Raw genomic sequence first — 25,304 nt, 5'->3', positions numbered from 1 at the left:
GCTTCTGAAAACAATCTCAGAAATATTAAATAATGTCAGGCTTATAAATTATGTTTCTTTTCTTTTGGAAAAAAAAAAAAGGTAGCTATGCAAACATGATTCTTGTGTAGTTAGTCACTCAGCAGTTATAAATAATGATTTTTATTTCTTTAAAATGATAGGTATTTTTGAAGGCATCTATGCATAACTATCATGCAATGGGTGAACAGATGTTTAAAAGTAAATGTGTTTTCTGAAGTGTAACAAAATGGCAAGTTGCACAGAAGCAGAATAATTGGTTGGTTAGTTACAACCCATTGCCCTAGAGTTCCAGTTACACAAAAACATTTTGACCTTGTTTTAAAATACATCATCAATGTGAATTACAAATAATGTGTCTGTTGTATATTAAGTATTTACTTCAGGTCTCACTGCCTTGTGGTATTTCTGCACCTGGGAAAACAAAACAAAATAAACAAGAAATTTCAACCAATAATTAAAAAAATAAAGCCTCTGCTTTTTCTTTTTTTTTCTCCAATTTATTTCTATAATCTTATTCAGAAATTGATGTCAATTATCCCATCAGATGAGGAGTCATATTTACTACCTGAACTCAATTTTAGAAGGGAATGAAGAGCATTGAAATCAAAGACTGAATCTTGACCAGAATTTTTGATACAGTCATACGCATATGAGAATATTCAATGTGTGGGCAAAACAACTACAAATACAGACATATCTTGAATATTACTTACAACAGTTAATTCATCTGAAGTCCTTCGAAAGATTCCTTGTTTGATAGCCTCTGAGAAGGGAGACTTTCTAAGTTCACTGCTTACAGACCTGTTTATTCATCATTTAGAATCTCTATTCACTTTGGAAGAGAATATATTTTGGTAAATCAGTGTAATTTACCTCCAATATCAAGCACTGATAGAACGAAAGGAAAGCTATTTTATCTGAAGCCTCTTTAGGTTATCTTACAACAAAGTGATAAGTTACATCTCTAATGTGACATAAAGGGGAACAGACCATGACACGTGGCAGTTCTTCTTATCCATATCCCAGAAGTCACCTTTAGTAGACTTAGATAGGGCAAGACATACAGAAAATTTTAGACAACTRGCTTACAAGGCAAAAGATGGATAAAGACTAAGTAAAGCGAGGAACATCAGGACAGAAAACAAAGATGAAATCTTGAAACCTCAGTTATTTCCCTTTGAATGCAGAGATGCGGCTAACTGGGTGTGTTGGATACAGTTCACAATTCTTTATCTCCTTCAACACATGTATGAGATTTCTGCAAGATTCTTGGCTCTTAAGATGAAGTAAACATTTCTTTTGCCAGAGGAGAATCAGAGTGCTGCGATCTGTGTGTTGAAAGCAATATTCCTTTTATTTTAAAATTTTAAGATTTCACAACTTTTAGTTTTGCACAGTCGAAAGGACTGTCTGGAAATCAAWGAAAGACACTCCCTGTCTGTAGGATATCTAAAAGACTAATGGTTCAATCAGTTCCTTATGACTTCAGTGCAGAATTGAAGTGCAGACTGTCATGCCAATGTCCTAAAATAAAGCTGTAGAAAGAGATCCTGCTATCCATGGCAGAGAGGACCACAGAGCAAAGAAGCAATAATTCATAAGATTTCTTGGCTTGCTAAGTGTGAAGACACTGGAGGTGAGCTATGGAGAAAAACTTTTTATGTGCATCCGCAGAGAAAGAATCAAAGGAAAAGGTTATTGCTATGGAAGCAGTTTTGTTCCTAAACTACCTACTTTAAGAAAAGCTCTTCTGAGGAGGAAGCTACTCAGCTTCTGTTTAGGAGGAAATACCCTCTCCAAGGATTCATTTGCTTAGAAAAATCTTCATGGTATGACATTTCGTGGAGAGTAATTCTGTGCAATATTGTCTATGAATATCATGTGGGAATATCTTGTATGAGACAGTTATATTGGTCATATAAAGACAAACAGAAGTTGACTGAAATGGTTAAATAGTTTTGTTAAAAAAATACTAAAGAATAAATTTGATCCATTGGAGCCTATTATTACACCCATGTCCTCACAGAACAGAACAGATTCACACTCTCAATGCCATCTGGATTAGAATTATGTTAGAAATCTCTAAAAAAAATACTAATTAACTATTTCATGCATTTCTGTAGTGTARTCTTTCCTTTTTCTATTCACATTCCCTGTTCAGTTAAGAATGACAACATTAAGATCATTGTGTGAATACTGCATTTGCTTATATCAGGTATGTATGATCAGTCTTTTACAGGCATTTAAAATAACATGCTTAACGCACAAATGGTAAAGAAGAACAGTTAAAATATAAGAATCTCATTTTTACCTGTGTAAGAAAGCCTAGTATAGATTCATTTGGCTGCTCAAATGGGTTATTAGAGTTAGTATTTATTTTTAATGCATCCTTGCACTTTGTGATCCATTTGCAAACTCAGGTATTTTTATTCTTTTCTTTTATTCTGTTCTCAAGTATTTGTTATTCACAAGAAGTTGTGGCATAGTTTTGCTTTTCCAAAAACTACATTGTTTGTGAAGTGATGTTTCAGTGATTCAGTAACTAAGATTTATGTTTTATAGATGATCACTCAAAGCACATGATCTTGTTCCCATTCTATGAGAGGGAGACTTAAAATGGTTAGTGTATAACACACTTTCTAAATCAATGGAAGAAACAGCATTAAAATTTGGGAAAGCATCAAGTTTCACAAATATTTTAAGATTATCTTGTGGGCATTTATATGGTCATAGAGAATAAGCAAGATGGAAGAAATTAGATTATTTATGTTTAATGACTACTTCCAAAACAACCCACAGGTAGCACATTTGGTTGGTCTTAGAATTTCTGATATTGCATTATTTCATTTTTCCTAAATCCTTTTCATAAAGGATTCTAATTTGTGAACATTTCATAAGCTGCACCAGAGAAATGGGATCCTTGCGCATCAAAAATGTGTTGTAATTATCCTGGCAGGTGTGTGTTAGTAACACATTACTACCATGTCAGTACCATGTCAGATCATAACAAGGAAATTTAAGGGAAGAGCAGTCCAGATGACCAGATGTGGCAATATTTTTAGCCTTTGACTCAGATATTATGGCAGACACAGACTGATATACTTCAGAGCAATGCTCCTGGAAGAGCATTGCCATCAGGAAGTATAAAAAGGCAGGAAAGAAGTCTGATCTGACATGAGATTTGTGTCTGATTTTTAACCAAATACTGGTGCATTACCCATGATTAGCAGTATTGTTTATAGGCTTGGTTGCTGTAGTGATAGCAGCACATGAATAGTGCAAACTAGTTTGGATCATTCTGGCAGCAGAATCAGTTTGCAAGCAGCTTTTAATTGCTTGTTTACAAAATCCTCTTTAGTTCTCTGTGCACATGGCCAAGAAATCCAAAGCAGGCATAGAGAAACCATCCATTGAATTTCTGTGTAGAGGGGAAGTTGACTCCAAATTTTAGAATAAAAAAGCTCTCCTCGAGTCCAGGTTTGGTGCGACTCCAGAAGCTCTGTGTAGTAGAGATTCACAAGCTGTGCCTTGACACCTTCCCCTGCATTGCAAGCACTGGCCTGAGGGCCTCAGCTTTGAAGCCTCTCTGCAGCTGGTGCATAAACTTGCTGCCAGGCACCGAACTCTGTCAACTTAGCTGTGCTCAGAGGCACAGGGTTGCTCCAAAGCCACCTGGGCATCCATGCTGACTGCTGCTGGCCTCTTCCTTGGCAGCACAGGAACTGGCTTGTCATTTTTTACAGAATCTGGATAAACATGTGAGATTTATTTTGTATGCCCTTAGTTTGGATGCTGGAGATGAGAACTGAGACCTATGGACAAAACTAACAACGACTGAACTAACGTTTCCTTTCCCTTTATGTCTGGCTTGTGTTGTGTCATTAAACCTGCCGACTCACTAACAAAATTATTTGTGGTCCTTTTCTCTCTCTTCCCTTACCATGATACTAGGGCTATACTGGACATACTAACAATTCTCAGATGTCTAAACATGATATACCAGTTAGCCCTTGTTGGACATGTGAAATTTGTCCCATACGTAAAATATTCTTTCTATAATATCTGCAAAGTTGTTCAGGAACCTTTTCCTGGAAAAAAGCCTGTTCTGTGTAGATGAGAGTGGGGATGGGGGGGGAACCTGGCAGAGCATTAACCTGGGCCAGAGCATTAAGCTGGGCCTGTTTTCTCTGGAGAAGAGAAGGCTCAGAGGGGATATGATTAATATGTATAAGTTCAGGAAGGGAGAATGCAGGGAGGAAGGGGAGAGGCTGTTCTCACTGGTGGCCAGCGATAGGACGAGGGGTAATGGCCACAAGCTGAAACACAAGAAGTTCCGTCTCCAGGTGAGGAGCAACTTCTTTACTGTTAGGGTGACAGAGCAGTGGAACAGGCTGCCCAGGGAGGTTGTGGRGTCTCCTHCTCTGGAGGTCTTCAAAACCCTCCTGGATGCCACCCTGTGCCACATGCTCTAGGTGTGCCTGCTTGAGCAGGAAGGTTGGACTAGATGATCTGTAGAGGTCCCTTCCAACCTTAAATATTCTGTGAATCTGTGAATCTGTTTCTGGCAATGCTATGCGTGTTTTATTCAAAAGTGGAGGGGAAAAAATATTCTTTCACATGTGAAAAATAAGTGTCTGTTCAGTTTTCAAATGTTCAAGCTGCAAACTGATAAACAGATCTTGCCCAGATCTTTTAAAAATATTAAGGTCCTGGATTTACATACCTAACCTGGTAAGTTTGAGCCTTTCATGAGAAACTTTTATTCCTTGTGCAGTGTATAGGACAAGGCACATTTCAAAAGTGTAAATAGCGTGCTTTATACTAGACAGAAATATTTGGTATATGGAACTGGATCTCATACCCTGAATTAGTCTTCCAGAATGTATTAATTTCTCTCATGCTTGCCTTTCTTTACTCAGAATTGAGCAATTGTTTAAATTGTAATTCAGAATTTTAAAATTTTCTTCTCATAATGTGTTTTCAACTTCCCTGCCTTACTTAGATTCTTAATTGTTTTTAGTTTGCTAAAATCCTTGCTAAAATTATATTTTACCTTGCTAATTGAACAGCTATGCACATGAAAACTAGGTGAGAAAATTAACCTGTCTGGAAAAAAACACAGTGTGCTGCCTAGCATTGAATGTGCAAACAATGCTGCATCATTTAACAGGGCATGTTCAAATTCTAGACCACATTTGTTCCCTGGGTGACTTCAGTTACGGAGAACATGTCCTACCAGGCAGAACAGCCCAACTGAGGCTTCTTCTGCAACTTTTTGGGGATGGGCAGGAAAAATGTAGGAACAGTTGGAAAGACATCTGGGAACGCTGAGGATGTGCAAGCAGCTCCTTCTGCCTGCTCATGTTGCCAGTCTGCATCTCACTGGGCTCATCTAAGGACCACCTGGTATTGCCTCATAGACTAGATCTGCGTTGCAGGTGTATGGAAAGAGCTGTGGTTTACTGAGTCTCGCATGGCACCTTCTGCTTCCAAAAAAGCCACTTGTGCAACTTCCTCTCCTGTCAGCACACATGTGCTGTGTTTGCCTGCTTATTACCAGTAATACTCATCGGCAGTTCTGTCATGGCACTGGCAGACTGCCTCATTCTAGCGTGATTCAAATACAGAATTGCATTGCTCCAGCAAATGTAACTCTGATCAGAGACATACAAAACAAGGCAAGAGAGAACAGCACAGTTGTTCCTAGGAAACTGAAATTGTATCACTGATGGAAGCATAACCTTAATAAGTGAAACCTTCTCGATCTACCACAACTGCAATTTGCAATTTGTGATGAATTTGTGGAAAGGAATGCAAGCAACAACTATTTCAAGAACTGAATTCTCAAAGAAAAGTGACATTCTTGTTGCAGAAGTTCCTAAATAAATAACATTCATAATTTTGTACTGAGTATATTGTTAATTTAGTGCAGAACTTTAAAAACATCGCTCTGTGAAATGTACTAACTCAGAAGCTGAAATCCTGGTGATAGGTGAGGATAAGAGCTTTCCCTTTTCTTTTATTTGACTTGTGTGTCATCACATCGCCTGGAATTATGTTTCCTGACGGACAGATGACTAGAGCATTTGCAGCACAATGAAACCTCCATATTATAATATGGCTAGTGGCATTCCTTTAGCTCAGTTTGCTAGTATTTCCTTTGTAATGCCTCTGGCACAGGCAAACTGGGTTCATCTCTATATGTAACAAAGCAGTTTGCCTAACATAGGCCATCATTTGAATGTTGGTTATGGTCCCTGTTTTGGCCCAACCACATGCCAGCTCTCATATAGCAAAGCCTCTTGCAGAGAGTGTTGGCTGGAAAGTGGGCCAAATTCCTCCTAGTATAATTTCATTGAATTGGTAGATTTGCCAAGATTAACATGTCAGATTAATTCTACAACAAACACATATAAAGACTTTTGGGTAAGTATTTCCTCTTTTACAAAATCAAATAGACTGTTGGATTTGTCTTGCATGTTTGGATAGAAAGGTCTTAAGGAAAGGACTGTGTTTCAATTTAGTGCAACAAATGCACAGTGGGATCTTCTCAGGCTTATTTGCAGTAATTGATACTCTCTAAAACCGAAATTACAGATACTTTATCACAGTGCATTACTTATTGTTACTGAAGTCTTATTTCTTCAGTGATACAAAGAGAAGCTTTACATGACATGATTTTTTCAGACCAGAATTTTCAGTAACTTGGAAAACTTAGGTACTCTGATGGTTCATGCAGCTGTCAGAGAAACAAACTGTTGTGGAGTTCCTGAGTTTGTGAGAGAAACACCATGCTTGCTTCTCTTGACTTGTGTTTGTAAAAGAAGAAAACAGAATCAGGTCTATGGGGTATGTTTCTCTACGCTTTTACACTGACAGGCTGTGATAGGCAATACTTCTGTCAGTTGTATAGTAATTCCTGCTAGGAAGGTAGTGTTAGCAAGAAATGACAGCAGAAATACAAATATCCGCAAGTGGAAATTATATTAAATAATGAAGTTCACCTCTTTCAAAAAGCATTTTAAGTGTTCATCTCAGAAGAAAAATGCAAATATTGCACATATGCTTTTGCACAGTTGAAGCAGGGGGAGTGGTGTCTGATGCAGTACAAAATAGCTAAGCATGAGGTATGAATAATGAATATGTGATCTAATTTTTGGTATGGATGCATGCTGCACATGAATTAATGAACAAAAAAAATTTCTTCCTCTGCACTTAGCTGCGTGTAAATAAAGTCCATCACAAAAGGTCACTGGCAAATCTCAGTTGGAGAATATCGGTATCTTATTTTAAATTAATATTTTACTCTGTCCTGTCCTACCTGCATTATTTTTCTAAGTTTTTATAGTGGCTTAACCTGTTTGTTTAGGGCTTTAATGCTAATAGCTTTTATCACTCCACAATCTAACACACAACACAAAAGCTCTGGACGGATCTCATAGAGCCTGTATTACTAGTAACTTCTAATGTCATGTTCTTATGGCTGAGTGCTAGTTTAGGATAAAAGAACTATGACTTTACAAATGTTGATTCGCTAGACAGTAGTTCTTAAGCAAACACATATTCATCGAGAATATTTTTCCATAATTCAGTATGTTTGGGTTGCATAATATATTTCAGACCTCAAGCAGACCACTACAATTCAGGAATCTGAAACACACTGCCAGCCATAAGGAATTATATCATTATTTATCTTTTAACTGCTCACTTTTAAGACAACTGCAATTTTCAGATATTAAAAAAATCAATAATAAATAAATCTTTTGAAACAATCAGTTCATTATGCTTGCTTCTAGTAGCAGTTTTAATGGGCCTTTATGAATTCTCTTCCTAGTTTTCCCTAGAAACTGGTTCATATGTTTGATAGAGAGCATGCTCTGTACATCCCAGGATTTATATCTATTGGACAATTAAGAGGTCTGAAAATAGAAGCCTAAGCAACTATTGAATAAATACTTAGTCGCATTTCCCCATGGGCATTTCCAGGAAACTTTATCTCCAGAATTAGTGAAAGGAGTGAATCAACTGATACATCTCAGAACATTTCTCTCTTTCCTACGAGTCTTTCATAAAAAGCACAGGGTGCAATAAAAGCAGCCTTTCCCTACTGAGAATCAGTCATCTATCTAACTGCATTTCCTTTTCCAGACATCAGATGCTCTACAAGAAAGTACAAAAGACATTACAAAACAGCCTTCCCACAATAAAAGCTTCTTCCTAATTCTCTCTAATTAGACTTACTTTTGAATAAGAAACAGTTTGTGCAGCCTGAGAGACATCCTGCTCCAAGAAGCTGGGAGATAAAAACTTAGAGTGGGCTGCACTAAACCTATCACTGCAAAATCTGCCATCTTCTGGACATCAAAGTGGGGGGTTGTCATGGGTTCACAGACTATTTGGACAGAAGGAAACACTGTGATAGCGATGTTTGATCTCTCTGCAACACAGACTATATGACTGATGTATGAATTTTCACATCCAGACAATTTTGGAAAGAAAAAGACAGACTCTTGTGGTCTTTTATAGTTTTCCTACATATCTGCCTCACCAGGTGCCTGCTACAGGTGCTGTTTTGTTCTCAAATCCAAATGCTGACTGATAACATTTGACAAATCAGAAGTTTTATACTGAAAGTCTACTCTCTTTCTATCTAGTCTGGAACATTTTAATATTTTCCTTGCTGTATTACGTTTACAACATCATTTAGAGTGAATGGAAGGAAAACACAATAATGTTTCAAATAAGTATTATTCAAATAAGTTAGGGGAATCAAAACACAAGGAGATAGTGTGGGTCAAATATAGTCTGTAAATGACTTTTATGGTGCAAGGGTCGTATTAACCCCTGCAACTTCTGGAGTTATTAAAGAGGATGCTCTGAATTATGGAACCTGTATCATGACTATTTTAAACTTTGATTCAGATCTTCCATCTGCTTGATACTTTCACCTTCTTCTGATACCTATTATGTGTCTCTGCTTCTTCTTGAAATTAGGAAATTTTCCCTAGGCTGCAGTAACCTTTTTTTTCCTCATGCAAATGCAGAAAATAAGGATAAGAAAGAGGGTCAAAATGAGTCTCATAATAGGAAAGTCATCATTAATGTTTTCAACATTTTATTCCCTTAGATTCTCTTTTTTAGATTTTTCTTTCTCTCTTTAACCTTTATTTTCCCCTTGCAAATAAAAATCTTAAAGTTCTTTAAAATTCAAAACACCATCAAATTTTTGGCTAAGACTTTATTAGTATACATGTTCAAGAACATAAAATGCATAGACAACCCTGTGGGTTTCAGAACCTCTTGACAGCTTTTATATTTTAAATTTTGCCTTTTGTATATACGGATAATTGCAGTCTATCCAAGTAAGTAAAACTATCTCAAAAAGCAAATACACTATGAGGACAATAATAAAAAGGAGATACTTAATACTATATTTTCAAAGTACTCTATTTGCTATACAAGGCTAAATAACCTAAAGTCAAAACCAAAAATCATCTCCTGCACTGCTCCTTGTACTTGCTCTTTCTCTGCTTTTTAACCGTAACATATCCAAGACACTGCGTGCATATACATCTCGCAAATTAACATTGATATTTGAATCACTGGATGAGTTCTTTGTGAGTTTCTTTAAAGCTTCACGCTGCCGAAGAGCAGCTTCTTTTATCTTCAGTGTAAAATAACAAGCTGAAAAACGGTCATTTATTATAGCTATTGGCAAAGCCAAAACCAGTATTCCTGATAGTATACACATAAAAGCCACTACCTTACCAATGGTAGTGTCTGGCCGAATGTCCCCATAACCAACAGTTGTCATGGAAGTTGTTGCCCACCACCAAGCACCAGGAACACTTGTGAAGGTTGTGCCTGGCACGCCTTGTTCAACGAAGTACTCCACAGTGGAAAATATGGAGATTCCTACAGACAGGAAAAGCAGCAAGAGGCCAACTTCCTCGTAGCACTGTGCAATAGTCATCCCAAGAGACCGCAAGCCTGAAAGACAAGAAATGTTGTCTATAGGTTGATTCATGTAGCTGCCATTATAACTTTGCAAAACATCTGTTATTTGAAAGCCGACTGCCTCATGCTTTTCCTTTGGCTGCTAGTAAGAAAAGGGGGTGCTGGTCCCCTCTGCTACTGAGAAAATGTGATTTAAAAAGAAGCAGATTAAAATGTTAGATTGAGCCACTGAAATTTTTTGAATATTCATAAAACTTATTACTATTTGAATGACAACATATTGATGATCTAAACTTGATTCTAAAATTGACTATAACTCAGGATCTAGCACAATTTTTAATAAGTTATCCATTTATATCCAAACACACTGAAAACATCTGCTCCTTATTTCCCATCTGAATGTTAGAAGCTTCTATTTTCCAGCCTCTGTCATTTTGGTTGGACTGAGTAACACTCTGTCATCAAATCTCTGTTCCCATGCGGATGCTTAGAGCCAATTCCTTGTTATACTCAGTAGCTTGCTGCTTACTAAAAACTGTTTTCAATCCTTTTATAATTCTCAGAAACTCTCTTTCAACCTTCCCCCTAACCTACAGTACCTTTCTTTAACTGCAGACTTCAAAACAGGCACCATATTTCAGCAGCAGCTGCACTTGCGCCAAAACAGGAGGTGACAGCAGCTTCCAGTTCAAACAGGGTATTGGAAATTCCCTGATATCCTGCATCAGTTCCACCACCCCAGGCTGAGCAGGTTGCTTATATACAACTGACTGTTCACAACTCTTTTCTGTCCTCTGCTGTTTCTAGAGCTGGTGCCTCAAGCAAGACCATTGGCAAGCAAAGCAGGGAAGTTGATTGTAATAGTGCTGTGGCTGAATGCTGCACACATGGACTAAGGAGGATAATAATGGGGCACCATCTCTGCTGAGATACATGGCAGGCTGAGATTATCTTTTGAGTCATCAGTGGTTTGGGATTCTTTTTAATCCTCTTCTTTGAAAATGTGCTATGTTTTCTTTATAAAGAAAAGAAAAGAAAAGAAAAGAAAAGAAAAGAAAAGAAAAGAAAAGAAAAGAAAAGAAAAGAAAAGAAAAGAAAAGAAAAGAAAAGAGTACTTAAAAATTACCTTTCATGGTGTACCCTTCTACCTCAAACCACTGTTTGCAAAAGAGCTCTGCAGAGCTCTGCTTCTGCTTGCAGACTTCACACATCCACTGAGATAAATGTTGTGCCTTACCTTCCATAAACTCAGACTAAAATAAATTAAAATTTGCTTCCTCCTTTTGGCTCTATTTCTTTTCCCCTTCATCTTTAAAGGATTTTAAAGGGGTTTGTGAATTTACAGCAAAGAGTGGAATTACCCACTAGACTTTGTAAGAGAATGTTTTGGGTTGTTTTTTGTATTTTCTTCTACCTATTCCATTTAAGAGTTTAATCTCATCTAGGTTTTATATTACTGTAACTATGGCCTGTTGGTAACAATGTTTATTATAATGAAGTAGTTTAATTTTGAAACACAAGGAGAATAAGACATATCAATGTTTTTTTTTTTTTTTCTTCTATTAATACAACTGCCTCCACATTATGGAAATACACTGTCTGGCTAAGATTAAAGCAGTGTGAAAGCTGTGCATATGACAACTGTGGGAATACAGCTCACACAACTCTCTTATTCCAAGGAAGTTAATATCATCCATTGCCCCACAAAACTGCATATTGAATAAAGTGCTTTAGGTAACTCTGCCTGGGCAGGGTTGGACTAGATCATCTCCAAAGGTCCTTTCCAATCTTAATCATTGGGGAAGATAGAAGAATAAATTCTTTCAAGTGACTTATGTGCTCCCATTTAAAACTGCGTGTGCCACTTCTTTTTAAACCATGAATGAGTACTGTAAATACCTCTAGTGACAGATCCTGAGAGCAAGTGAAAAAGAGTGCCACTTTCACATAAACCAGTAAAGGAAGAGAGAAGAACAGGAGATAAGGAGGGATAAAAAGAAGTGGTGCAGTGACTGCTACCTCTTTGTATCACGTTGATGAAGCCTTCAGGAAAAGATTTTTCTTTCCAATAATTAATTATTCTGGCTGCCATGGAGTCGGAAATTATCATTCTTAGTTCTATTATCCTCACTTCAAAGAAAGATACTGAAAAACTGCAAACGGTGCAGAAAAGTCTAATAAAAATGATTCAGTGTCTGGAAAAACAAAGCTTGAGTTGACTCAGTTATCAAGAAGAAAAGCAGATACTAAAGAACTATCTTAGTTATCGGAAAAAAAAAGTTACTACATAGCTCTTAAATTTAGTAAAAACAAATGAAGAAATAATGCTTGGATTTTGAGGTTCAAAAAATTCAAAATAAAAAAATGTGTTGGTGAGAAATGACTAGAACGAATCATCAGTGAAGCTGTGGTTCTCCATCTCTTACTTTCTTCAGATAAAGTCATGAGACTTCTTCAGATGAAGTCATCAACAAACTTATTGGACTCCACAGCACATTCTAAGTGGGAATCAGGATTTATGGTGTAAATCTTCAATGGAATAATGCTATATTACAACTTTTTAAAATGATGTGTCTGAACCCTAGCAAGAAGTCAGGAAATGGCTGCTCCAGCATGGACACCTCAGCAAGCCTGATGACTCCCTCAGAAGCAGGTTCTCACCTACTACGTTTCATACTGCTTTTCCACTCTACAAACATGTCCCAGAGAGGGACCAGTGAAGCTCAACAGAAAAAGCGGGCACAGAGGGAAGGCAATAATGAGGAGCATCACAGAATGCGATAAATGCAGGTTCACCTATTCCTGAAGCCTTTCAGATTCACAACTTCATTATATCTTAATTATCACATAAACCTTTGTCTGGTCTGAGAGTGCAGGAACCAGGGAGGCAGTTTTAAGTTGCCAGAGCTGACACAAGACCACAGCAAAGGTGTAAATCACACTCCCAAACCTGGAGGTTTATCAAAACTGCCTCTGTGTCTTTAAGGAGATTGATGACTGTGTAGGGTAATTTGGGAGGTCCATCTTATGCTAGCAACTACAGTGAAGGATGTGCATAGAACTATAGTGAAGGATGTGCACATTATCAAAACAGCCTTATTCTGCTTTAATGGTCAGAAACCAGGCTTCAGAWTTTTTCTATTTTTAATCATTATGATTAATTTTTTTAGTAGCACATCTGCTCTGAGGAAAGATTGAGATTGTGACTTTCTACATTTAAATGACACAGAAGCTCTCAGATTTAATTTAGTGTTCTCTGTCTAAGCGAATTAGAACCCTGAACTATCAAAGAAGCAAGGACACTCATAGTAAAGCTGTTCTTAACTGCTTAAATAGATACTCTAGTTGCTTCTTGTTCTGTATATTAAAACTGGTATTTTCAGTTCCAGGATAAAGATGGAAGTTCACTCTCATATTAGGAAACTGGATTTTGAAAAATTTATTTTACCTAGTGTGGTAATTAATTTACTAGACTCTTTATGGCACTCAGTTTTATGATACAAACTGATGTGGTAATATTTTAAAGAATTTAACTTTAGAAATAAACAGATATAAAAGTCTGGACTATACTTGAAAGTTAGTACACTTAACATCAACAGCTGTCAACAACTGTTAAATTACTGTTAACAGCTATTGCAAAAAGTGGGTGACAGGCCCTTCTTGCAAAGCAACCATTTTCAGTGTCTACTGCAATAAAACTACAATGAAGCAAAACAAACTCATTGATAGACTGCATCATGTTAGCCTCCTTTCAACTGCTTTCTAAGGAATAGTTATGCACCAAAATAGGCATAATTAGTAGTAGAGGAGTATCATAAGATACTTCCAAAACCACTGACATTCATTATGCTTGGGACTCTTAGACAGATGTTGAGGAGTTTTCAGATTAAGATTTTTTGGATTATGGCAGATAATTTTCTCTGGAGATCTTCAAAGACTGCCTGGATGCGATCCTGTGCCACATGCTGTAGGTGTCCCTGCTGGAGCAGGGGGGTTAGACCAGATGATCTCCACAGGTCCCTTCCAACCTTAACCATTCTGTGATTCTGTGATTCTGTGGGTTGTGGCAGTTATAATATTATATATCTAAGTATGCATATGACATGAGGTAGTAATAAAAAGGAGAGGGGAAACTAGCCATTCTCAACTTTCTCTGATAAATTTTCACTTGAACATGTTACCTCTTATGTCTCCCTAATACTGCTCCAAGAGTGTGAATATCAGTGTTCTCACTCAGAAGCACACTCCATCTTTTACCCATCTCCTGCCTGGGAAGCAGTTGAAGGGCCCCAGACTTACTGACAGGTGAACTTTGATTAACACTTCTAGTCTGTTCATGCAGCTAATTCCAATTCAGTGAGCAGTCCTCAGCTGTCCTCAATACATATAATACATATAATACATATAATACATATAATACAGATACCAACATGTTTAGGATGGTCCAAAAGGTTGGTATGATTTAATTTAAACAAATTTATTGGAACATTCTCTACCCATTAGTCTGAAGGAGGTCTAAAGTCTAGACAAAATCATGAAATACTTTGCACATTCTTTTAGTGAAATACACTGTGCTAGGTAATTAAAAGCAGTGACAAGTCAGCGTACTGATCTACTAGTCAGGGAGTGACAATGGCCACTTCCTAATCCCCATGTTTCTTTCCTAACCGAATCAACTTAAATATATATGTGTAAATAAACATCAGTGAACAATTTAAAGTGTTCAATTTCAGAGCCTGTTTTTTGTAAGTGTTATGGAGAAGTTAATAGAGAAGTTGTTCTCCACTGCTATTCAATTGCTGATGTCCAAAAATAAAATCTCTAAAAAACATTATTGCTAACATTAGATTGCATAAATTGGTTAGGCCGAAATTCACACAAAATGGGCAACTTAGCTCACAGACATATTATGTAGGTAGCAACAACTAGAAGTATCACTGCTATGGCTGAAAGTACCTGTTGAATGTCTTCCCAGTTTCAACATCCGCAGGGCTCTGAGCAGTCTTAGCACTTGGACAATGCGCCCCACATTTTCCAGTTCTTGGGAGCTCTCCCCACCACACAAACTCTCTACTAGCAGGGTGATGTAGAAAGGTAAAATAGCAAGGAGGTCTATGATGTTTGCCACACTCCTTAGGAAGCGACACCGATCCCGTGTACATAAGAATCTCAGAAGAAACTCCACAGTGAACCACGCAATGCACAGGTACTCTAGGGCATCCAGGAGCGGTGGTGCCAGCCAGCTTAGCTCTACTGAAATCAAAGCCATGTTGGCAATGGACACAACAACGAAAGCCATGGATAGAGTCCCAAAAGTCCTGGCTGCTGCAGAAGAGCCAGGCTTTTCCAAAACTTCCCAAAGCTTCTGTCTGACATTAGGACAGAGGCTACCTGAAAAGTCCTCTTCTTCATCTTGGGCATCCAGTTCTTCTGCATCTTTCTTGATGTCTAGGGCTTCACTCAGCTCCTTTCTCCTGAAGTACCTGTTCAAGAACATCCCAAAGAGATATTTAATATGGACATGCATACATTTTTTTTTCTTATTCTCTACCATGCGAAGCATAAGAACATACGTGAAAGTAAACCTTAAATGAACTCAGAAAACCCTGATGTCAAGCATGTGATTGAGCATTTTGTTTATCTGAGACTCTACAATATGTTCCCACTGACTTGATTCCTCCACTGTATATCACGGACAGTTCGTATATGCAGTATTTCTATAAAATCAAGCCAGACCAAAGATACAATCTGCCTGTGTTCTGGCAGAGTGTTTTTATATGAATAATCTTGACTAGAGTAAGATTAATGTGTTCCTATAAGGAATCATGGAATAATGAGATCCTATGTTCCTAAATAACTTCACATTTAAGAAATATATTGAATTTTAATTACATTGGTATACATCTTCAATCTTAAAAAGAAAGGCATAACAAAAGATATGAAGTTTATGTATGAATTTTTTACATATGACATATGAAATGCATGTTTCTTGACTGCTGCAGATGCTAAGCCTGAGAATAAGAGACTATGCAATTTTGCCCTCATTTGATACACGATTAACCTTAAATATGCTGGAAGGATGTGTAGTAACACCCAGCTGTACCACCAAATAATTAGGACCTTTCAGTTACACCCATAGGAGAGGGAAGAAAGGGATCAGCTCAATTCTCTCAACTGTATAACTGTACTATGTGGAGGTAGGATACATCTGGCACCTTTTGTGGACATGCTTGTTTCTTATACTTCTGACACATAAAGGTGTTTTAGATACATAGCATAATTTTTGGAGAATTCATTTCCTCAATAACAACAAATAAACCAGAAATACTAAAAAGGAGATGGAGAGAAGCAAAAACAAAAGTTAAAAAAAAAMCATAACTGCAAATAACATTTGCAGAAACATCCTGGGGGTGCTTCAGTCAAACCCACCTCTTTTCTGTGCTGCCTATTACAATTTGTCTGCAGTGAGCCATGTTCCCGCTGCTGCTGCCCCCTCCCTGGAACCTGCTCCATTCATGTGCGGCACTTCCCGTGGGGCTGCTGGCTCCTCCTGGAGCCATGCCCACATGCAGCCATGCAGGGGACCACCCCCTTCTGCCTCCCCACTTGGGACATGAAGATCCTACAGACAGGCATGTGGGAGATGGGGAAGCTCCAAACCCTAGCGGCTGCAGGCCTCATCCCACATCCAACTCCCTCTGCCTAGTACTACCCAAAGTTGGATGACACTGCAAGAACATCCCTGCTTTCACAACTCTTCTCATCTCTGCTGATATCTCTTTCCATTTAGAGCTTCCAATACCAGTCTGAAAGTGGTGTAGGTAGATACAGACCCTGCTCCTGTCAGGCTCTCACCATCTTTCCCCTCTACCAATTTACCCCTCAGAGTAAATAAAGGTCAGCAGCGATCTCACTCAGCACATCTCCTCCCACTTCCTAACCTGCCACTTATGAAGTAGGATTCCACTGCTGAATTCATCTGGTGTTGGACATTGCATCTCTTTCTTTTCCTAATGCTCCACCACCTCACCTTCCCCATGCTGCTGGATCTCTCACCTGACTGACCCCATGACAGACGTCACCACTGAGTTCATTCCAGCCCACACTCCTGCACTTCTTTTCCCATGACTTACCGGTCTCGGCAGCAGGAATCAATGCTGAGCTCATCCAGCCCCCAGTACTGGATCTCTTGCAGGAAGGAGAGTGCACAGAGCTGCTCCATTACATGCAATCTCCCCGTCTGGTAGTAATTCAGGATGTAATGAAATGCCTGTGAGCTCCGATCAAAGAAATATTCATTCTCAACAAGGTTGGCATCATCACAAAGCTCGAGGAGGCCAGAGGCCACATCCCGGGCAGCAGAGACCACTACAGCCAGTTTGCCAAGGCGAGTATCAGGGTAGCAAGACAAAGTTTGCTGGGACATCACGAAGCGGCTGCCTCCTACATTGATAGTGAAGCAGTTCAAGGAGGGAATGACCTTCTGAAGCAAGGGTCCCTGCTCTTCCTCACTGGAGAAAACACTGGAGTCCAGGGAGTCCAGGGAGCCCAGGGATGTGCTATTCCCTTGCTCCTCCAGGGATGCTTGGGAAGAAAGAGACATGCAACAGGGAGGCGACTTCATCCTGTAGCTGCCAGCAGCAGCCCACACTCTCCTGGATTGAAAATGCAACCACACCGTGGAGAATATAGCCCCACCGGGGGTGGGCTGGGCCAGATTATGAGTGTGCTGCTCTCAGATGCTTTCTTTGCTGTCCCAGGGGTATCTCACCATCCTCACTTCCTCCAAGTGATGTCTCCATCTGAGACAGAGGTGTCGGGTGCTGAGCAGATCCATACTGTCTACTGACACCCGTGATGATAAAGATGCAATAACAATACCTGAGACAATGCCATCTCGCCCTTTCCGTGCTGCTGGCCAGCTGGAAGTGCCTGGCACCATCTGCTAGTGATGACCTGCAAAGCCCCTGCACTTCAGCGTTAATCTCTGACAGCTTGATCAAGTGCCTGATGAAGCCAAGTACGAGCAAACCACGGGAAGCAAAACGCCGTCTGCAGGACAGTCTCTGCACCAGGTACTAAAGCTGCTGGGCAGTAGGTGGATGAGGCTGGTGCCCCTCACCCCATGGCACAGCTGCACCCCACACCCCTTCACACCTGACCCACAGCCCTCCACATCCCACCTCCATGCCCCACAGCCTGCCCCACGTGCCCCACAGCACCCTCCACCTTGAGCCTCACAGTCTACCCCAAAGTGCATTCTTCCCACCTGCCCTTCTGTGAGCCCCCCAGTGCCCTCCGGCACTTGAGCACCCTCCTCGGCCTCCATCCTCCACTCCACCTACTCCTCCTCAGCCCCATAACTTGCCCCTCGGCCTCCCGTGCCCTCCTCCCTCCGTCTCGCACCCTGACCAGCAGCGACCGGCCCCGGTGCACTCCGCGGGCAGCGGCTGCCCTCGCACTTCTCCGGAGCCGCTCGCAAAGTTGCCCGGCGTCGCTGCTGCCTTCCTGCTCCCCGACCCGTGTTGGTCGCTGCGCCTCCTCTCCCCGCCGCGCCGCTCCGCGCCTTACCTGCCCCTGAGCCCGTCCGGGGTCGCCCATCGCTCCAAACTTCAGGGCAGCAGCGCCAGCCCGCGTGCTCCGTGGCGGGGCGCGCGCGGCGCGGGCAGCGCAGGGGCTGCGCGCTCGCTGCGCGCTCCCTGCACCCTCGCTGCGCGCCCGCGCCGCCCCGCGCTGCCCGGCGCGGCGGAGCGAAGGGGCTCTCCCCGCCTCGGCAGCCGCCTGCTCCTCTCTGCGCTCCCCTCTGCGCCGCCCCACTGCCCCTCAGCGCCCGCCCCGCTGCCCCACGAGGAGGGACCCGCGCCCTGCGCTCCTCACGGGCTTGCTGGGGACCCCGCACACATGCTTCTGTGCACAGGACTTCACCGAATTATTTTGAGGATCCCCCTCCACCACTGTTAATACACATAACAACAACAACAACAACAACAACAACAACAACAACAACAACAACAACAACAACAACAACAACAAATGTTTCTAAATGTATCATCATTTATGCCTAAGAGCTGAAGTAAACAGTCACACAAGTAAATGATCCTTGTAAAGGCAAGGCAATACATATCAAAGTGTGTGTTTTAACGTAGCTGTGTTGAGTCTACATTTCCAGAGATACTCTGSGATATCTTTCGCACCTTCCTGTGTTATCTTTGGAACTCCTCTGTGAGAGAGTGCAATAGCTACATCCACCCCTGTTACTCTTTTGCCTCTTCTAATAGGAAGAAATATTTCTGGCAAATTATARATGATTCACTTTGCAGACATACTTTTTTGATGCTTCTTGCTCTAAGCTAAGGTAAGCAGTTGTTTCTTATACCTACCCATGCTACATTTTGGAGCAGGTAAAGAAAGTACCTTTTTACTTTTTTTAATYACCTTCCAGGAAGTTACACACTTTGTAACCCACATAATGTGGCTTGCTATGTCGTATCATAGACTTTCAGTCACCCATCACTTGAGTTACGTACAAGTGTGTGCAGTTACACATTGCTTAGATTTATTTCACAGAGCTTTTGTAACAGTTCATCTTTGGGGTATCTTCTGTACTTTAAACGAAGATTAACCAAATATTCCCTGCATTGCAAGACGGCAACACCTGAAGGAATCTCTCTGTATTTCTAYGCAGCAATTAGTTGAATAGGAGTCCACTCTGGTGCAAAGTTCTTCAAAAAATGTTCCCACTAATGGGAAAAATTATCAGAAAAGAACAGCAGGAAGAGACTTGGAAGACATGTCCTGAGGAGAAAAAGAGGGATGGAGGAGCATGGGTGCTATTAGCAGTATTGGGATGTATGAAAAACTACTGCAAAGCTGCAGGTTATAATCTCTTCTCTGTGACCACACTGGGCAAGTGCAGACCTGATGAGGCTGAGTGACAGCAAGGAGATGTAAAGTAATCATCTGGAGCATTTCAGGTGTGAGGATGATGAAGAGGTCACTGGTGTTCAAAGAACTAATCGAATGAAGTTTATCCAGGAGAAACAGTGGTTTGGCACACCCTTTTCTGAAGGAAAAAAAAAAAAGAAGCAATGAATAATGGAATAAACATAAATTCATTTCTGCTCTTCTGTCAAAACTCTCAGCAACTACTGTAGTGAAGTCTGCTCTCTGTATAGCCCAATTTTATTATCTCCTAATTGCCATTTGGTAGTGCAGTTCCTAGGATGGATGTCACTTAAGCCAACACTTAATTATAAATAAAAGCAATCACAATTTTAAAAAAAATTAAAAGACCATCTGTAATAAGTCCTTCATAACTACAAGATGTCTTAGGAAATTGATCCATCATAAAACACTTCTTCAATCCTATTTCAGACTATTCTTTTCAGCATTCTTTTTTTTTTTTTTTTTTTTTTTTCTGATGGTAGGAAATACTTTTTTAGATGTATTTTCTGCATTTCTCACACATTTTACTCCACATTGCTAACATAATATTGCCTCCTTGCCAATTATCCTCCTTCTCATTCCAGTGTGATAGTGATTTAAACCCCCCCTACACTTGTCACCTTAAAGTTAATTTTCTGTCTGATTATCAAGAGTTCAAACTAGGAYAATATCTCCAAGGTGCCAGAAATGCACTCAAGTTAAAGGCATAGTCTGAGGAAATCAGCATAATCCACAGACTTCCATAGTCAATTCACATCACTAGAAAATGAAGAGTTTCAAAGAAAATATTCTTTAATAGGTCAGATGACTGTGTGATGTGATATCTGAATTTTGGCTATTTGGTCATGATAAATTTAGATTTTTATTAAGAATGAACTTTGAGAAATAATTCAGAGGAAATTCTCTTATAAGTAGCAAAGCTCAAAAATAGAGGATTCATTTTTACGTCCTAGAGATATAGGAAACATGGACTACTGGTCCATTCTGCAGTTCCTGGGAGACTCAGATAGTTGTTGGTCCTGCTCATTCATATACCAGGAATCAAAGCAGAAGCTCTCATAATTTTATAATTTGTTTTGCAAACTCATTCAGGCAACCATATTCTTTATTCTGCTGAAGTGGCAGTAAACATTAATTTAAGAGCAAGAAGATAGAGTCATTTGACTTTGTAAACTCTGCCGGTTAAATGCTGTTTCTAAAGTGAACCACAAGCATTTCCACTGCTATTTCCATGAGCTATTTTGCTCATGGAATTCATAACATCAAACAGGACCAGGTCTATATGTCTGAGGTGCGGTTCATACTGAATGAGTTACACAATACTGTATTGTCATGACCGAAATGCCCACAAGCTTCCTGCTTTACTGGTGCTCATGCCAATATTTTGCCAGTATGATACCGATGAAACAGATTTCCTTATTTCAAGAAACAGTACAGAGAGATTTTTGTTGGAATGATGAAGTGTGAGTTACGACTCAGTATGTCTGTTGTGGGTGTTGAAAAATTTGATTTAACAGAAAACCAGCTGTTACAAAACCCTCTTATAACATATTTTCCTGGTCTCCTGTACTCCTCATGTTGAAAACTGTGATTTTATGACAGTTTTGCAGACACTTTTTACAGCTAGGATGATTTAATACAGAAAAAAGCCAAATGTACATCCYAAAGTATGTCTTTGTCTTTTCAAGTACTGTTGATTCTGTTCTCATAGATGTGGCATTCACGAATCTACAGGGTGTAAGTTACTGGGATACCTTGCCCAGCATATCTGCAAATTATTAAGGTGTTTTGATCTTGTGTATTAATCTGTATGCAATAATTTCCACAATTTAGCTTTGTATTGTGTACAAGAACAATTCCTTTCGTTTGTTTAAACCTGTTACTGTGCAGCCCCATTGAGCCATCACTTGTTCCTGTACTATCCATGCTGTATATCATATCCGGATTTTAGTCAGGTTTCTAATGCCATTCATGATTTTGTTGGTGTTTGCCGTACTATAGTTTTTGTGAAAGTGATAGGTTTTAATATTGTATCTGTAAGAGGTARTTTTTTATATGTATCCACGCTTTGTGAGTAGTACATTAAGGGTTACAATGAATGGATTCTGATGGGTCCAATATTTCATCATTTGTCCATTGCAGAATTTGGACTCTATGTGGACCATTGAATAGTTTCATCACATCCAACACTCCACATAATCCATTTCATAACCTCAATTCCCTTGATGTAAATTGAGAGTAGCTTCCCGAACATGTCAGTAATATTGGCTAGATTCCCTGCTGAATCCACCCCTTTCGTTAGTGCAGAAATGCAGATTCTTTTTGGGAGTCAGCTGTGGTTCCTTTATGATCTAGTCATCTGAAGCACAGCTTTAACATAGCTTGGGAGCTACTGTAAACCCAGTCCAGCAATAACAGAGGAGAAGAGCTGAAACTGTGATTTTCTCCAGACGTTTATCTTCTGTTTCCTTGGCAAGTGAAGTAAGAGCTTATTAGAACTCATCATCTCAGCCATGATTATTCTGTCTTTCTTGTGGAAACAGTCCAGCAGAAACCAGACAGATTTCACTCATTTTGAGCTGACTGAATAGAACAGACAGATCAGAAGACATGCAGTTTGGTCCACATTGTTACACTTCAAGAGCAGGGAATCAGGGCTATGGTAAAAAATTTGTTTTCAGCATCTTTGAGCACTACCCACTTTCAGAAGCTATTTATTTTCTTTCCTTTTGCAATGTAGTAGAAAGAAAAAAAAAAGATAAAAAGTGAAAAAAGTGCTGGGCATGTAGTTCTGTAGAGCAACGTACACACACAAGCAGTTTTGTTTTGAAAATATGGGCTAACTTTATGTACATCAAATGCCTCGGCAAGCATATTCTTAATGTTTTTTACTGAAAATGTAATGGAAATGAGCTTGTAATATGTAAAATAGTTTAAGAAACAGTGTATCTAGTGCTACCTGGATGTTAGACTACCTCTATTTTCAGTACATTGGCAAGGGAATTAATAAGAATTAAAATTTTTTAACGTTAGCTGCATTATGCCAAATATCCCAAAGTCATCACAGATAAATAAAACATTGGCAATCAAACCTGAACATTGATTTGCCTAATGTATTTTTAGGAGCTATTACTCCCTTCTGCTATCACAGATCAGATACAATCCAACGAAAGATTACATATATTGTTAAGAGGAAGAATAAAGCCATGGCTTGTAACTCTGAAGGAAGTTTGAGTCATTCGGTATCCAAAATAATGCCTTATTCATAAAAAAACTAGTAAAATAGAACAAAGAGAGTAAAGTCAAAAACACTCAGCATAGCTGAGATAAATTCRTACTCTCAGGGGCAGAATCAAGTTGTGAACAAAACCTTTTAAGTCCTCAACAAAACTGACTACATTTTTGGATGTTAAGTGCATAAAGCATTGTAGGTGCTTTTCCTGCTCAGAACTGTTTGTTTTATTCAACAGCTAACACTGCTTGATCAGCCAAAATCAAGGCTTTTGGTCTATTCCTTACGTAAGTTGGAAATTACTTGTTGGACAGATGAGATTGCTAATCTGACAAATGTCTGTTTCTCTGTGCTAAAAGTACAGATGAACTTTACTGGCTTTAAATTCATGTTGCATTAACTCTTTTTTGTGGCTTGTTMTAATGACTACTTTGTGATGATAACATTCTTCACTATTTTCACTTGTGCTAATTTATGAGATTTTAGCATCTGCTTTCCTTCAAGATGGCACACAAGAGAGTTTCACTGTGTTACCTGAACTTGCAGAAGTGCATGCCAGGGTTCTGGTCTGTGGCTGTCAAGACAAGGACTTGTTTGGACCATGATATGGATCCTATCTGACTTGATGACCTCTTAAGGGAAACCAAAATATGCTTGAATAGGAGGTAGATCAAAAAGGAATTTAGGCATGCATTGGCTATATAATTGGGCTAGAAAGGCTGGATTTTTTTCCCATATCTCACAGCTTAGACGTAATTTCAGTATATTATTTCTCTAATTTTTTACTAATGATGCTTCAGTGGTATATGTCAGTTGCCCTCATGATTGTTTTAACAATTGTTCCTTCTAGCTGCATGCCTTTCAGTTTCTACCTGAAAAAGTCTTAATGCCCCACACTCTTCTCTCTCAAATCCTTTCTTATGATATTTCTACACTACTTCCTATAACATGCAAATTACTGAAATAAGAGTCTTACTTTCGGTGATGACTTTTTTTACAATATTTCTATTCTGTGTCAATTTGTTCTACACTTCTGTCCTTCTGTCCAGCCGCTTGATGATTTCTGATTAGGTTCTATATGTGAATTACACTGATGAGCAAAACTAAAATTATTATTTAAATCATTTGCACAGACAGACTTTTCCTCTGAAACTTCATAGCAACACTGATGTGCACTATTGAAATCCAGATGCTTCTTTAACGGACAGTTGTTGCGTTCTAATATATAATTTGGCATCATTAAATGTTAACAGAGCCACAGCATGTTTTCTCAAGATGTATCATTTGTTTATAAGGTAAGAAAAGGAACACAAAAGACTGCCTGTATCAACATCACCTACTGCCGTGATCCTATTAGGAAAGCCGTGGAAAAAGTTGCACCCTCTATTCCCATAAGAACCTAGGCATACTTCTCCAGGTGTTAAGTCAGCGGTGAAATTCTAAGATCTGAAGTTCTGGAAGATGTTATGAAAAATTATGTTTTCTTTAATTTTATCTACTTYATTGCCCCACCTACTTCAAGGTAGTTCTATATCTATGAAGTGCAATAGCTTGAAAGGAAGGAGTATGAAGTAGAAAAATCTTCTAGCCATAAACTTAGTTCTTCTAAAGTGCAGTGTGTAATTTTTAGTATAGTAACTGAATAACACGTAGTAAAAGAAGTATTAATAATACAGTGCAAGTGATGAATATACAAAAAAAATCAATCATTTTATTTCGTTTTCTTGATATCATATATTAGCAAAGATGGAAGGCCACAATCTTTTCAGTTTCAAATATCTCTCAAGCAATACAGTCTGTGAAGTAAATTGGCTTCAGAACCTGTGAATGTTTATTTAATTATGTAACACATTGTGATCTARTTTTGGCATGCTGAATAATAAAATTATCTTTTTTTTTCTATAAGCTTTAAATTAATGTTTATTTGCTCTAGTTATAGAAGAGCAGAAAGTGCAACAGCCAACAGCAAAACCTTTCTTATTTGGAGAGGTCCCTCTCCGTGGAGAGGGACCTGGGAGTCCTGGTTGACACTAAGTTAACCGTGAGTGAGCAGTGTGCCCTCGTGGCCAAGAAGGCCAATGGGATCCTGGCCTGCATCAGGAGGAGTGTTGCCAGCAGGTCAAGGGAGGTGATTCTGCCCCTCTCCTCA

At 39.3% G+C, this 25,304-nt stretch overlaps 1 protein-coding gene across 2 annotated transcripts; it reads right to left on the bottom strand.

Moving 5' to 3' along the window:
* Positions 1-348: 348 nt before the first annotated feature.
* KCNV1 (potassium voltage-gated channel modifier subfamily V member 1) lies at positions 349-17,774 on the bottom strand. 2 transcript variants are annotated; one of them, XM_026037414.1, is made up of 4 exons: positions 17,112-17,774; positions 14,935-15,461; positions 9,790-10,011; positions 349-432 (listed from the first exon to the last, which is right to left on the bottom strand). In XM_026037414.1, exons 1-4 carry the CDS (start codon positions 17,600-17,602, stop codon positions 401-403), a joined length of 1,272 nt encoding a protein of 423 aa, XP_025893199.1. In that variant the 5' UTR covers positions 17,603-17,774; the 3' UTR covers positions 349-400. The 2 variants fall into 2 exon arrangements, with proteins under 2 accessions (XP_025893199.1, XP_025893198.1); XM_026037413.1 differs by lacking the exon at positions 349-432 and adding an exon at positions 9,264-9,404 and having other exon boundaries at positions 9,475-10,011.
* Between the last annotated feature and the right edge of the window lie 7,530 nt (positions 17,775-25,304).

This window comes from Nothoprocta perdicaria, unplaced genomic scaffold, assembly GCF_003342845.1.
Source record: "Nothoprocta perdicaria isolate Ctin4 unplaced genomic scaffold, notPer1 scaffold_199, whole genome shotgun sequence".
Classification (NCBI taxonomy): Eukaryota; Metazoa; Chordata; class Aves; order Tinamiformes; family Tinamidae; genus Nothoprocta; species Nothoprocta perdicaria.
The sequence above is the reverse complement of the archived record's forward strand: the minus strand, read 5'-3'. Positions and strand labels throughout refer to the sequence as shown.

Excerpts from the sequence above, each read along its gene's own strand:
- KCNV1 (XM_026037413.1), bottom strand. The coding sequence starts at position 17,602 with ATGAAGTCGCCTCCCTGTTGCATGTCTCTTTCTTCCCAAGCATCCCTG. Across the intron at positions 15,462-17,111 it reads GATTCCTGCTGCCGAGACCG|GTACTTCAGGAGAAAGGAGC; the intron begins GTAAGTCATGGG and ends GTTCTTGAACAG. Across the intron at positions 10,012-14,934 it reads ACTGGGAAGACATTCAACAG|GCTTGCGGTCTCTTGGGATG; the intron begins GTACTTTCAGCC and ends CTTGTCTTTCAG.